Genomic DNA, 14099 nt, shown 5'->3' with positions numbered 1-14099 from the left:
CCAATCAGCATCGAGTATGTAGCCACATTAGGAATACGCCCTGGGAATACGTTGTATCAGCATCAGGATACAACATACAGTAATCAGAGTAATGCATTAGTAACCAATGTGAAAGTACAGTACAGTATTAACATTTACATAGATTAAATGCAGGAAAATGCTAAATGTAAATTAACAAATGTGTTCTAAACGTGGATAGACAAAGCAGACAGGCCGTATTTCATAAATATATCCAAAGTTAATTTATTAACCCATTGATTTTAATCAGATATATAATATCCATTTACAACAATGATTTTAATCAGATATATAATATCCACTTTATACAACAATACATATAATCATTTTTACAGCACGGCACACATGGATGGATATTTCTTGTAAACTTGAGAGAAAGGCAGAATTATGCAGAAATACATTGTTGAAAGGGAAACCAGTACAGTACATTTATTAACTCATTGCTTTTAACCAGATATATAACATCCATTTACAACAAGGATTTTAATCAGATATATAATATCCATTTAAAACAATAAATATAATCATTTTACGGCTCTCATTATGGAGCCTGAGATTTCATGAAAGGTAAGAGAGAAAGGCAAAATTATACAGAAAAACATTTTTTGAAAGGAACCCAGAACAACTCAGTCAATATACCTTTGAATGGTTTCAGTAATATTTTCTTCCGTTTCAACACATCTTTACTCATAATCATTGGTAAACAACATTCACAACAAAGTTTATCAAATTTGCGAGCGCAGTCCGCGCGCGCACACACACAGTCACACACACACACACACACACACACACACACACACACACACACACACACACACACACACACACACACACACACACACACACACACACACACACACACACACACACACACACACACACACACACACACACACACACACACACACACACACACACACACACGCTATCTATCCCCCAGATTCTGTTTGATGTGTGATGTGAACCTGGCCAATAAATCATCACCTCATGATCCACCTGAAAAAGAAAAGCAACTTGGTGAAAAATACACATATTTAAAATACATATTTGGCATATCATTCCTGTCAGGCAGAAGCCTTAAATTGTATCCCCAATAAATTAATCTAAATGCCCTATGTACTTCGCCATTATGAAAGTATAGCCAATCTACAAGTTCACAAAGCATATCATTGTGCTTTGTGAGATCTACAAGCTCACAGAGTGGCACGCTACGAGCTTGTAGGTCTGCTATTTAAAACAAATTGAAGAACCACTGACATAGAAACATAGCCTTTTCAGAAAACTGTCAGGATGTAGAAGAATTTTTTTGAATCTGATCTCAGGTCAAAATGGGTTAACAACCTGGTTCTGGTTCCACTTCCACTGTAGCCTCTGGTTCTGGTTCCACAGGACTCTCTGCTTCTATTTCCACAGGACTCTCTGGTTCTATTTCCACAGGACTCTCTGGTTCTATTTCCACAGGACTCTCTGCTTCTATTTCCACAGGACTCTCTGGTTCTATTTCCACAGGACTCTCTGCTTCTATTTCCACAGGACTCTCTGGTTCTATTTCCACAGGACTCTCTGGTTCTCGTTTCACTGTAGCCTCTGGTTCTATTTCCACAGGACTCTTTGGTTCTCGTTTCACTGTAGCCTCTGGTTCTATTTCCACAGGACTCTCTGGTTCTATTTCCACAGGACTCTCTGGTTCTCGTTTCACTGTAGCCCATGGTTCTGGTTCCTCTGTAGCCACTGATTCTCGTTCAACTGTAGCCTCTGGTTCTGGTTCCTCTGTAGCCACTGGTTCTCGTTCAACTGTAGCATTTGCTGATCTGCCACCTTTCCTTCTCTTTGCCCTCATACTCCGCTCTATTTTGTGTAGTGATGCGCTCAGTGATGCCTTCATTTTTTCAAGCTTAGCCTTTTCATAGGCTGGATCTGAAAAGAACAAAGTTGTGTTGCTCAGTTGTGTAACAAAAACATTAAAATAAAAAAAGAACCTCAAGTACAAATTATTATTATTATTATTGTTATTATTATTCATTCATGTAGTAAAGGGGATATGACATCTCTCATGAACTACTTACGTGGCTGGATAGGGTTAGTAGATTTAGTGTTAGGATTTGGGCTACTAAGACCATGCAATGATCTGATTAAACGTGATGTTGTCCCTTTCAGTGCATTTATAGCATTGGAACCACTGCCATATGAACCATGGCTAGAGCTACATAAACAACTAGAGTTATCTCAAGTACTGCTTATTATTATCATGGAATTATTATTCATGCATGAGTCACTGAGTAAGTAGCCTCGGAAACCTGGGGCCGAGTCCACCTCAATAGTCCACCGGCATACAGTAGTGCAAACGTCGGTCTCTCTCTGCTGATTTCTGATAGTCTGCACCTTCGTTAATTTGACGCAGACACGCACACAGCCACACACGTACACACACTCCTCTCTCTCTCTCTCTCTCTCTCTGTCGCTCTAATTAATTAGTCTCATGTCCTGCAGCTGTGTCTAGTTTCTCCCGGCGGATCCTGCCGGGAGCTGCCTATGCCATAGAAAGCATAGGTGAGTTCCAGTCTACTGAGTAAGTAAACGGGACATGAGATATCTCATGTCAGGTATCACCTCAAAAGCAGGCAGACACAGAACAAGCGTTGCTGTTTCAAGCTTTGACATCCTTTCAGACGTCGTCGGAAAGGACAGCACGGGTCAGGGTTTCGGGGAGGCCGTCCGTGGAGCGTCGGTTCCGATAGGGGTTTAGCAAGCCATAGCTTAGGCAGTATTCCTTTTCAGGTTTATGATCCAGTCGGACGAGTGGATGGTTATTTACGCTGATTTGTAGTCATCAGGCAGGAAACCACAAGCCGGAATCATAAGTACCCAAAATAATTCCTGTGATCGTAATTTTGGGGTCTACCCAATAAACCCCTTGATGTTGCTGTTTTGCAGATTTTTTAAATATACTGTAAATGTGAGTGTACTTTCCAGAGACTAGCGTCTCTGATATCCTACAGGGAAATTATATTTGTATTGGGTAGAGTAGACCCTAAATTTATGATCTTGGGGAATTATTTTGGGTACCTGACAGATCAGCGAATTAAATGGCACCGGTCTGCAACAGGTCAGTCCAGACACTGCAATTTCTGGTGAGAAACACTTTGAAATTAAGAATTCAGGAATGCTTACCGCTTCTCTTCTTCATCTTGTTTTGAGCGCGTTTGAGTGCCAACTTCTGAGCTTTTGCTTTTGCTTTAGCTTTTTTACCTGAGACACAGAGACAAAAGACAATGATTACTGTACAGCTAGCCTAAGAAACTACAGTACTAGGATTTTCACAGCTAAGCTTCATAAATAAATTACTGAACAAAACAAACAAAAAAAGGAAATGGTGAGACTAAAGGCCAGTCGAAACCAATGATGGGAAGCCGAGTTATTCTATTTAATATTTTGTATTTATCTTTTAAAATGTATTATTATTATTATTATTATTATTATCTTCTACAAATGGCAAAGGTCGGCAACTGCTCAGTCCAGACTGCGGTCATGTCTGGTGGGAACTGGCCTTAACACTTGGAAGCGAGTTTCTAGTAGAAATGAAGAATTCAAGATGATTACCTTTGCGTTTGCGTTGAGTCACCCTCTCGTGTTTGACCATGTCTTTGATCAAAGACACTGCACCTCTCTCTTTTTTACAACCTGAGACAGAGAGACAACCGACAATGATTACGGCTAGCCTAAGAAACTACAGTACTAGGATTTTCACAGCTAAGCTGAGTTGAGACTAAAGGCCAGTCGAAACCAATGATTCGCACCTTCCACTTTGCATTGCTGTTTTCAAAGACATTTCCAATTATCACACGCCAGTAGCCACCAGCTGCATAACGCACTTCAGCGTTGTGCCGTGCTATTGACACACCGGAAGGCAACGACATTAGCCGAGCTATTTTCAGAGGTAAGCCGATCCTTGTATTTCTTTATTTTCAATTAAAATTTTAATTTAATTTAATTATTATTTTTGGACACGTAGCGCGAGATGTGAGCGCGCCAAAGGCGTGTCAACCTCTAGTTATAGATCTACAAATGGCACTGATCTGCAACTGGTCAGTCCAGACCGCTGCAATTTCTGGTGAGAGCTGGAGAAAAGGATCCCTGGCTAATAAGACAAATATTTCTTAAAACATTATACTTGCCCTCTTTAACTAACATGTTTAAATAAAAACTCCTTAAATATTTTATTTCTTTCATAAATAGAGAATCTTTTACTCCATAGGAACTGCTCCCGTCGCAAGTTGATGATGTCCTATGTCCATTTGTGGTCCAGCCCTATTGAATATATGGAATGCACTTGCTAATAAAAAGTATTTAAAATATTGCTTTGATGCTCATATTAACCGTATGAAGTATTGTTGTTTTTATTAGACCATATGGACATATGACATAATCAACTTGCGACAGGAGTAGTTTCTATTCAGTGAAATAATCTTTATTTACGAAATAAATAAAATATTTAAGGTGTTTTTATTTTAAGATTTTCGTTATAGAGGGCAAGTATGAATGAATAGTTTATTTCGGTGCTCTACATTTACATGGTAAGTTTCATCATTTGCATTTAAGTTTTTACAAAGAGATGGCACCGAAAAGGTCTAGGCTGAAGCCAAAGCTTAGAAACAAAATACAAAGGAAACTGAAAATAATAAATAAAGCATTTTTTAGAACTTTGTCTTTTTAGAACTTATGATAATAATCTTATGTTAATGTTTAATAATGATAATAATAATGATCTTATGATAATGTTTTATATCTATTTAATACCCTACTTTTAAATAGCTTTTTAAATTTGATAAGTGATGTGCATAGCTTTAGTTCATTATCCAGTATAATGTTTTAAGGCATATTTTACTTATTAACCACTAACCAGGGATCATTTTAACACTTAAACTTTAACACAGTACTTTTCTACTAAAAATGAAGAGTTCAGGAATGGTTACCTTTGCTGCTGTTCTTCTTCCTCATCTTTCTTTCCTTCTTCTGCTTGCGTCTCTCTAAGATCATAGTCTCTGCTCTGATCTTCTGATCCTGCAGACGCTGTGCCTGTGTCCTCCACATCTGAGCAAAAAAAGGGGCATTTTACATACCAACACCACAAGCCCTAACAAAATAACGCTCAGAGCACTAAAGATATTTATGACTTGTGTTAAAAGCTTGAACTAACTCACCAGTTTCTCTTCTCCAGGCAAATTCCTCCAAATGTCTGCCATCTTGCTACTGAACTGTCCAAACACTGTAGATCAGAAATACAGACTGACTTAGTGCTAGTTCCATTCAATTCATTACAGTTAAAGGTCCAGTCCCGTCAGTCATCTAAGTTATCTGATATATTTATATACTTCTTATAGTTTTGTATAATAAACATATTCTAAAATAAAAACAGTGCCATTACTTTACTTTCTTATCTGTTATCCTGACATTATGTAAGATGAGAGCTTTATTGATCTTGTGAGAGAAACGCCAGAGACAGTAATGAAAGTGCTATACATACAGCATGATGGAAAGACATCAAAACAAAACCATTGGTAAGTTGGCAAGAGGAAAATAAATAAGTACAATAGTTCTGGAAACCTTTAGGTTGTGATTAATTTGTGATGTTGGCTATAATGTGGTCATCTTCTTGTAAGTAAATATGATCAGACAAGAGTTTTGTTTTTATTATTATTTGGATACCTTTTGTTCACACACTTAGGTTCAGCACTGAAATGTTGGGATAGATGTTAAAGATATAAAAGATATCTAGAATTTGCACACTGAAAGTTGGCTTATCCACTGTGCATTGCAAAGTAGGAGCACCTATTAGCACCATGCAGGTGAATGAATAAAAAAAATGTCTACACAGAGACTCGCATGCACGCACGCATAATAATAATAATAATAATAATAATAATAAATGAAATGTTTACGTTGTTGTTTGTTTCCACCCTTAAGTGCTTTTGCTCCCCCGGACTCCTTACAGAACATCTGGTACCCTGTAAGGGGCACTGGTTTCTTGGGCTGTTTGAACTAAGACAGAGGAATATGAGATTCAAAGATGTATTTATTTGTCATATTTTAGAAATCAACTAGAATGTCTGCCCACAATTACACAATACACCATCATCGTGCACACACACACACACACACACACACACACACACACACACACACACACACACACACACACACACACGTCACACACACACACACACACACACACACACACACACACACACACACACACACACACACACACACACACACACACACACACACACACACACACACACACACAAACACACACACACACACACACACACACACACACACACACACACACACCTGGCTATCAGTGGCCCTGAATGGGGCTTTAACATTACCTTCTTTATATCCAAGTTCTTAGTCTTATCCTTCTTTTTCTTCTTTCCCGTGACTTTCTCAGGATGGTGGAATTTGAACGGCAACGGAGCAGGTGGGCCCATGGCATACATAGGACCCACATGTTTGAAGGTGTACATATTGGCGCTGCCTGGAACAAGCCCTGTACAGAGAAAATAATCAACTTTAAATGCAGAATCGGATATAACTTCACGCAAACTGAACCAGTTACTACATTATGAGGATAATGAATGTAGCAGTGCAGTTTAAGCACAGTGTTGTTTTGTAATTCTGTTATTACATATTTTGTTCAATTGTACTTTAATTTACCTATATCAGTCCTAGCTGGAGAAAGGACTAGGTTTCTTCTAAATTAACATTTATCTTATTTTTTATTTTATTTATCTTCTTGTTCAGTACTATGCCTATTTATGTTAATGCTTATTTGTTCACATATGCTATATGTACATAATTTAGAAAGATATGTGTAATTTGCTTGTCCCCAGATGCTGAGTTAATTAACTCTTTAATGCCACAGACTTTTCAGCCGTTAAAACGGCTGTGTAAAGTTGTCTCGTGATCTTATTTTAATTCACCCGAAACGTACATTTTGTAACCGTGTCCATGATCATCGACACTTTTATGGTCTGTGAATAAAGCTTGTTTTGGAAAAAAACGCAATCTGTGAAAAGAATCAGAGATAAATGCATCTATCTAATAATTTAGCAGACACTCGCTGTTTAAATCGCTTGGTCGCTGTCTGTCAGTCAGAGTACTTCCTGTTGTTCACGGAACCTAGCGCCGCACAGCCCTGTCCTCCAACCTCAATCGGCCCTGCATTACACACGCCTAACATTCATCTTAATTAAATTAGAGAAAGAAAAGAAAAGAAAACATCTCCCCGCAATTCACGTGTCACCAGTGTCACCAGTGAAATGCATGTTGGGACGGACACAGATTAATACTGGGACACACTTTTCCGCGCAACAGACCCACACGCCAAAACTGAACATCATTTGCTGTTCATATATTCACAACAGGTTTAAAAAACTAGTTTAAAAAAAATCTGTTCTGCTGGAGGGAGACAGCTGGCTGACGTTTGACTTCCGTTTATTTCTTGTTTACTCGATCGCCTAGCAACCGAGAGTTCTAATAATCAGCTTAGCAAGGCTGCTCACTTATGGGAGTTTGCGCCCCTGGCGTAAACACAGAAGCATTTATATAAACTCACAGACAATTTGGCTGGGACTTTAAGACGTCAGGACGTTGAGACCCCGCCCGCCAGTGCACTAGTATAACAGTGCGTCAACGCCCCTTCGTCTTCATTCATTTGTTTCTTCTCATGTGTAACACAGAGCAGCGAAGTCTCCCTTACGGATTAGTATCTGATTTATTTCCACAAAGGACGAGAAGGCTTCTCGGTACCACGGAAACTACTTTTCCCAGAGGCTTCGAGAAGAAGAAAGACGGTGAGTCCGCTTTCTTTCTAGGTTAATACTAACTTAGTGGGTAATTTAGCTTGTGTAGCGGCCCGGCGGCCCTAGCTAGCTTCTAATAAATTACCTGTGTGACGGTCTGTAACGCGGCTAGCAACAGCCCGTTTTTGCTTCCACACGAACTTTCGTTGGCCTCAAGGTCTCGAACGTGTGACGCTCGAACGGTGCACAACCCTTTGTTAGCTTCCACACGTGTGGCGGCGTTAGCGGTGGCTAGTGATAGCCCGCTCTAGCCGACACACACACGTCCCGCGTTTTTTCTAAACCCTCGACGGCGTGGTAACCTGAGCAGCATCTAGTAATAATACTGTTTAGCTTCCACGTTGTGTGACGGTCTTTGATAACGGCTAGCGATAGCCCTATTCTCAGCTTCCACACTCACGTGGCGTCTTCTACAGTGGCTGGCGATAGCCCTGTTTTAAGTTTCCACATGAAGTGACGGTCTTTCACAGCAGCCAGCATTAGCTCTGTCCTAGCCCTCACTTTAACGTGACTACCTACCAACTCGGCTCCCCACAGGCGTGCAGCCTTGTGAAACTGCTTATTAGAATTGGAGGTTACTGGTGTAACCGGAGTTCTATAACCAGCGAGCCTTGTTTGTAGCTTGTTTGTCCACGTGTATCTTGGCATTACAAGAAAAAGTGACGGTCTTTCACAGCAGCTAGCGATAGCTCTGTCCTAGCTTCCACTTAAACGTGGCTGCCTACCAACTCGGCTCCCCACAAGTGAGCAACCTTGTGAAACTGCTTATTAAAACTGGGAGTTACTGAGTTACTATAGTTCTATTAAACAGTGAGTCTTGTTTGTGGCTCCCACGTGCATCTTGGCATTGCAAGAAAAGTGACGGTCTTTCACAGCAGCTAGTGATAGCTCTGTCCTAGCTTCCACTTAAACGTGGCTGCCTACTGAGTCGGCCCCCCTCTTGCCTTGTTTATTGCTTCCACGTGCATCTTAGCATTATAAGATGTCTGACGACGCTGAGATGAATTCCGGGGAGTCCTCATCTCGGGACTCAGCATCCTCCTACACCTCTGACGAGGAGGAGGGTGATGAAGAGAGCAGCAACGAGAGCGACGCCGAGGTGGCAGATCCGCCTCCAGTAGTCAAGGCCGCTCAAGCGGCCGACGTCGCCGCCCCCATTGCAGTACCAGATACTGCTGATGTTGCACCGGCCGACACCGCTGCAGCTCCGACGGCTCCAGCTGCTCCAGCTGAACCGCAGCTCCACTATGACAACACTGACATAGTCGATCTGTTCAAGAAGGCTACAGTCCGCTGTGGTCTGGCCTGGCCGGCCAGTCTTGAACCTCCGGTGGCTAAAGACACCCTATGCGAACAGTTTCGCAAGAGGATTCAGGGCAACCCAGTGAAGTCCCAGACCAAGGCTGAGATCCTGAAATCCCTCATGGTGTCTTGGAGACAGCCTCACTCAGCTTCCACCTCCCTGAGCGGAGGCATGAAGCTGCTTGACTGCGCAACGGGAGGCAGGCCTCGAGGCCATGCCTCCAATGGACAAGTCCTTCGCCGGCTGGCTCATGGGTATCAACCCCAACGTTTTCCACGAGGACCCGGACTTCTCCTTGCCTGTGGACAAGGACGACTCCAAACTTAATAAAGCTGTCTACAAGTGCGCCTCAACTGCGGCCAGAGCACTGAACGCCACGACCCTTCTGCAGGGGTCAGCGTCTCATGTCCTGCTGGAGGCAGGTGACGAACCTACCAACGAACACATGGCTGAGTTGAGACGCCTGCACCTTGAGCTCCTCCGTCTCACTCAGGCCCAGGCGGAGATGGTGGGCGGAACCATGGCGAGACTTCTGGTCCTCGAGAGGGCCAGGTGGCTGGAGCTGTCCCCTAAAGTGGGATGCACTCCATTGAAACAGAAAGTCTCCACTTCGACACTCTTCGCGTCCATGCTCGAGGAGATGCGCTCCCGCGACGGACAAACGAAGACTGACACGGAGGTCATCGGCGCTTGTCTCCCGGCGTCTGGAGCACGGCCCATGCAGGCTCAACCCTACAGGCCGACCTACGAGCGCACCAAGGACAGGGACGATCGTTCCAGGTCCAGGAGGAGCACCTTCGAGGTCCCCGACGCTCAGAGGGCTCCGTCAGCGGCGGCCTCATCTTCCCACCCATCTCGCAACCGCAAGAAGGTCGACAGGCCCAGGCGCCCCTCTGCTTCTCCGGCCGGCGGCCCCCGCAATGGGGCCAGGAAAGGAGGGCCACCCGGCGGGAAGGCGAAATAACCAGACCTGCCCCACGGGGAGACATCGGACACTGTCTCCCCCACCCTTCCCCGAGTTTCTCTGAAGCGCAGCATAGTGGCCACGGGCCTCATGCCGGACGCTCTCGGTGTAGACAGGAAGAGGACTTGTTTTTCAAACATAAATGTCTCTCCAGTGTTTTTCTGTGCCACCACTTTTCTCAATAAAGCGGTCTCATGAATCGTCACTTGGGAATGGGCCCGCAGCCCGGGCCTTCAAGGAGGCCCGTGGCTGATGGCCGAAATGCAAGTGTAACTGCCGTGGACACAGCACCAGAGCCCCAGGTCCATATTGCAGGACAGAGGCCCCAGGCCCAGGTTCTGACCGTAAGGGGCGCCGCTCTACCACAAAAAGGTTCGGAGCTGGCTTCAACCCCTCTGGCGCTGTGTCTACAGGAGTGGAATCGTTGTGGTGTTCATCCTTGGGGGTTGAACACCATCTCGAAGGGTTACAAACTACAGTTTGCCAGGAGACCTCCCACTTGTGGGAGCGTTCTGTTTTCGCAAGCGAGTGGTCAGGCAGCCGAGGTTCTCCAGGACGAGATAACGTCTCTGTTGGAGAATAAGGCTATACGTGTGGTGTCCATGGAGCAGAGCAACGCCGGGTTTTACTCCCGCTACTTTCTCGTGAAGAAGAAAGGGGGGGGCATGCGGCCCATTCTAGACCTATGTGCTCTGAACGGCTATTTGAAAGTGTTTCGCTTCAAAATGCTCACGAGCAAGGCTCTGCTGCGCATGATGCGTCGAGGGGACTGGTATACAACTCTCGATCTCAGAGACGCGTATTTCCACATTCCCATCTACCCAACACACAGAATATTCCTGCGGTTCGGCTTCAAGGGACAGATATACGAATATCTGGTCCTTCCGTTCGGATACGAATATCTGGTCCTTCCGTTCGGACTGTCACTAAGTCCAAGGACTTTTGTGAAGTGTACACAGACGATGTGCTATATCAACAAGCAGGGGGGCCTACGGTCCACCAAACTGCATGTGCTAGCACACAGACTGACGTTATGGTGCGACAAGCACCTTCTTTCGTTCAGAGCCTCCCACGTTCCGGGACTCCAGAACACGGGGGCGGATCTGTTGTCCAGGGGCCGATACCTCTATGCGGCTTGGTCACTGCACAAAACAGTGGCCAGGCAGATGTGGGAGAGGTTTGGCGAGCCACGAGTGGATCTGTTTGCGTCGGAAGAGAACAGCAAGTGTCCTCTGTTCTTCTCCATAGCAGGGACGGCTCTTAGTGGCCCCAGGGTGGGGCTCTTGGAGGTCAGACATAGTCCCTCTCTTGTACGGTCGGCCCTGGCAGCTTCCGTTGCGCAGGGACCTATTGACCCAGGCGGGAGGGGATATATTCCACCCACGGCCGGAAGATCTAGACCTCTGGGCCTGGCCCGTGAGAGGTTGAATCTTGGCGAATCTTGGGTCTTCCCCAGAGCGTCATCGACACTATTCAGTGTGCGAGGGCGCAGTCGACCAGGGATGCTTATGATATGAGGTGGCGGTTGTTTGAAGACTGGTGTTCACCAGCTCAAGTTGTGCCATTTCAAGCACCAGTGAGGGTCGTTCTGTCGTTCCTCCAGGACCTCTTGGACAAAGGCAGAGCCTTTAGTACTGTCAAAGTGTATCTGGCTGTTATCTCAGCCTGCCACATCGGGTTTGAGGACAAGACGGTGGGCCAGCTCCCGCTGGTGCGCAAGTTCATGAAGGGGGCTAGCCACCTTCATCCGGTGACCAAGTCTCTGGTCCCCTCGTGGGACCTTGCTTTGGTTTTGGACTCTCTGTCCCAGCCACCGTTTGAGCCCTTGGAGGAGTTGAGTATGAAGCTATTGTCGCTGAAGACAGCGTTATTATTAGCTTTGGTGACCGCTAAAAGGGTCAGTGATATCCATGCTTTGTCCACAAGTGCGGAATGCATGAGGTTCAATGGGGATGCAAGGGTGGTCATGAAGACCAATCCGGCATTTTTACCTAAGAACCGCCTAGCTACCCCGGTTCCGATGGACTTGGCGGCGTTCTGTCCCCCCCCTTTGCCTCTGAGGAGGATAGGAGGAGGCATAACCTCTGTCCGGTGAGGGCATTGAGGTTGTATTTGGACAGGACTGAGGCGACGTGGAAGACTACACAACTGTTTGTCTCCTGGGATCCCAAGACTGTGGGACTGCCTATCTCAAAGATTAGGCTTTCCCAGTGGATCGTGGAGGCTATAAAGAGCGGGCCTACTCTGGCAGGAATATGGTGCCTCCCGTAGGGTTGAAGGCACATTCCACGAGGGGTATGGCATCGTCCTGGGCCCTCTGTAGGGGGGTCTCTGTTCAGGATGTTTGTTCCGCTGCAAGTTCGACATCGTCTTCCACCTTTGCCACCTTCTATAGACTGGATGTGACAGCGGCGGCAGTGGCGCATGCGGTCCTGGGCGTGGCCTCCAGTTAGTGGAGAGACTTAGTTCCCCACGGGGGACGTTGGTTTTCTCCAGGGCGTTAAGACGGTTGTTCTGTCGGCCCCTCTTAGGCACATATGGCAGACTTGGGTCTGATTGGCCTTCCCAATGGGGTGCAGTAGTCCTGTTGAGGGACGTGCTGTGGTCCTTTGCTCACAGATAAAGGTACGGGCCCTAGGGGTCCAGACTTCGCGATGACAATAAGGGAGTTAATGAAGTCTCCCATAAGTGAGCAGCCTTGCTAAGCTGATTATTAGAACTAGGGGTTACGTATGTAACCAAAGTTCTATAACAGCGAGCAAGGCTGCTCACTAAGATTCCCTTCTTGTTGCTTGAGAAGAGAACAATTGTTATCGAATGAAGACGAAGGGGCGTTGACGCACTGTTATACTAGTGCACCGGCGGGCGGGGTCTCAACGTCCTGACGTCTTAAAGTCCCAGCCAAATTGTCTGTGAGTTTATATAAATGCTTCTGTGTTTACGCCAGGGGGCGCAAACTCCCATAAGTGAGCAGCCTTGCTCGCTGTTATAGAACTTTGGTTACATACGTAACCCCTAGTTATTCAGACAGGGGCAACGAGCACGATCTAACTTAATCAATAAAAAACACAAAATCTCGTCTTTCTTGCCTTTGACAAGTTATCTCGTCTTTGGCGAATTAACACAATGTAAACACATCTACTGCATCATGTTCACCCACCTAAAGATCCTGTACTGTGCTGTTCCTTGTCCATGTCCTTGTCCTTGTCCTTGTCCTGAACCTTCTTCGGCTTCACATACATCCTCGACTCCCCTCGGTAAATGAAGTTTTCACGGCCTCTTTTCTTCTTCTTGTGTGAGTTGCCACTACCAAGTGATTCCTAATTTAAAATAAGACAGTGTGTTTATACGTAATGGCTCACAGAAATCTGTGACGTCTTTAAAAAATGTTAACGTGTGAAATGATCTGATCGAGCTGATAACCTAGCATGTTTAAAGCTGTCTAATTAAAAGATAGACCATGGTTGTGCAAAGATGAAGATTTTACCGTGGGCCGTTAAACTATACCAAACAGTACTGAAGTAAAAAATGCTAGACTGATTCTCTGTGTTAGTTGTGGAAATCTGTTTGGCATCTATCCCCTTTCCCAGATAGGACGTAGCGCATGGAAGGAACGGGTTATTTCAAAAAGTTCCATTCCCCCCATCAGGGGTCCCGGCTCACCAGGGGGAGTATAGTGTGAAACCGAATCATTTCAAGACGTGGCGGCTCACGGCAAAGAACCAGCTCTTATGAATCAATCGATCAAGCCCGACCCACCACTACTGCTCTCTCTCCATCCTCTCGTCCTCCATACTCTCCTCGCTACCCTGCCTGGATTCCTTCCCTTCACACCTCACCTGACACTGCAAACTTATCCTTTCTCTCCACTATCTCGTCTGCATTTGACCATCACTGACCTCTCTTTTCCAGCCCAGTACACCCATGTCCACCCCCTCCCTGGCTA

General features: G+C 45.2%; 1 protein-coding gene across 1 annotated transcript in view; it reads right to left on the bottom strand.

Moving 5' to 3' along the window:
* Positions 1–263: 263 nt before the first annotated feature.
* The window catches only part of LOC310868610 (uncharacterized protein), a 53998-nt gene continuing 40162 nt past the window's right edge, over positions 264–14099 (bottom strand). The window contains exons 29-37 of the mRNA XM_083779066.1: positions 13314–13473; positions 6411–6571; positions 5958–6057; positions 5220–5284; positions 4992–5109; positions 3619–3699; positions 3190–3267; positions 1360–1935; positions 264–1014 (exon numbers count right to left, since the gene is read on the bottom strand). Of these exons, the coding sequence (XP_083635192.1) occupies positions 1004–1014; positions 1360–1935; positions 3190–3267; positions 3619–3699; positions 4992–5109; positions 5220–5284; positions 5958–6057; positions 6411–6571; positions 13314–13473 (1350 nt within the window). The 3' untranslated portion in view covers positions 264–1003. The remainder of the gene's footprint in view (positions 1015–1359; positions 1936–3189; positions 3268–3618; positions 3700–4991; positions 5110–5219; positions 5285–5957; positions 6058–6410; positions 6572–13313; positions 13474–14099) is intronic.

This window comes from Protomyctophum parallelum (assembly GCF_964188405.1).
Source record: "Protomyctophum parallelum genome assembly, chromosome: 13".
NCBI classification, from domain to species: domain Eukaryota; kingdom Metazoa; phylum Chordata; class Actinopteri; order Myctophiformes; family Myctophidae; genus Protomyctophum; species Protomyctophum parallelum.
This window is presented reverse-complemented; position numbering and strand designations above follow the sequence as displayed.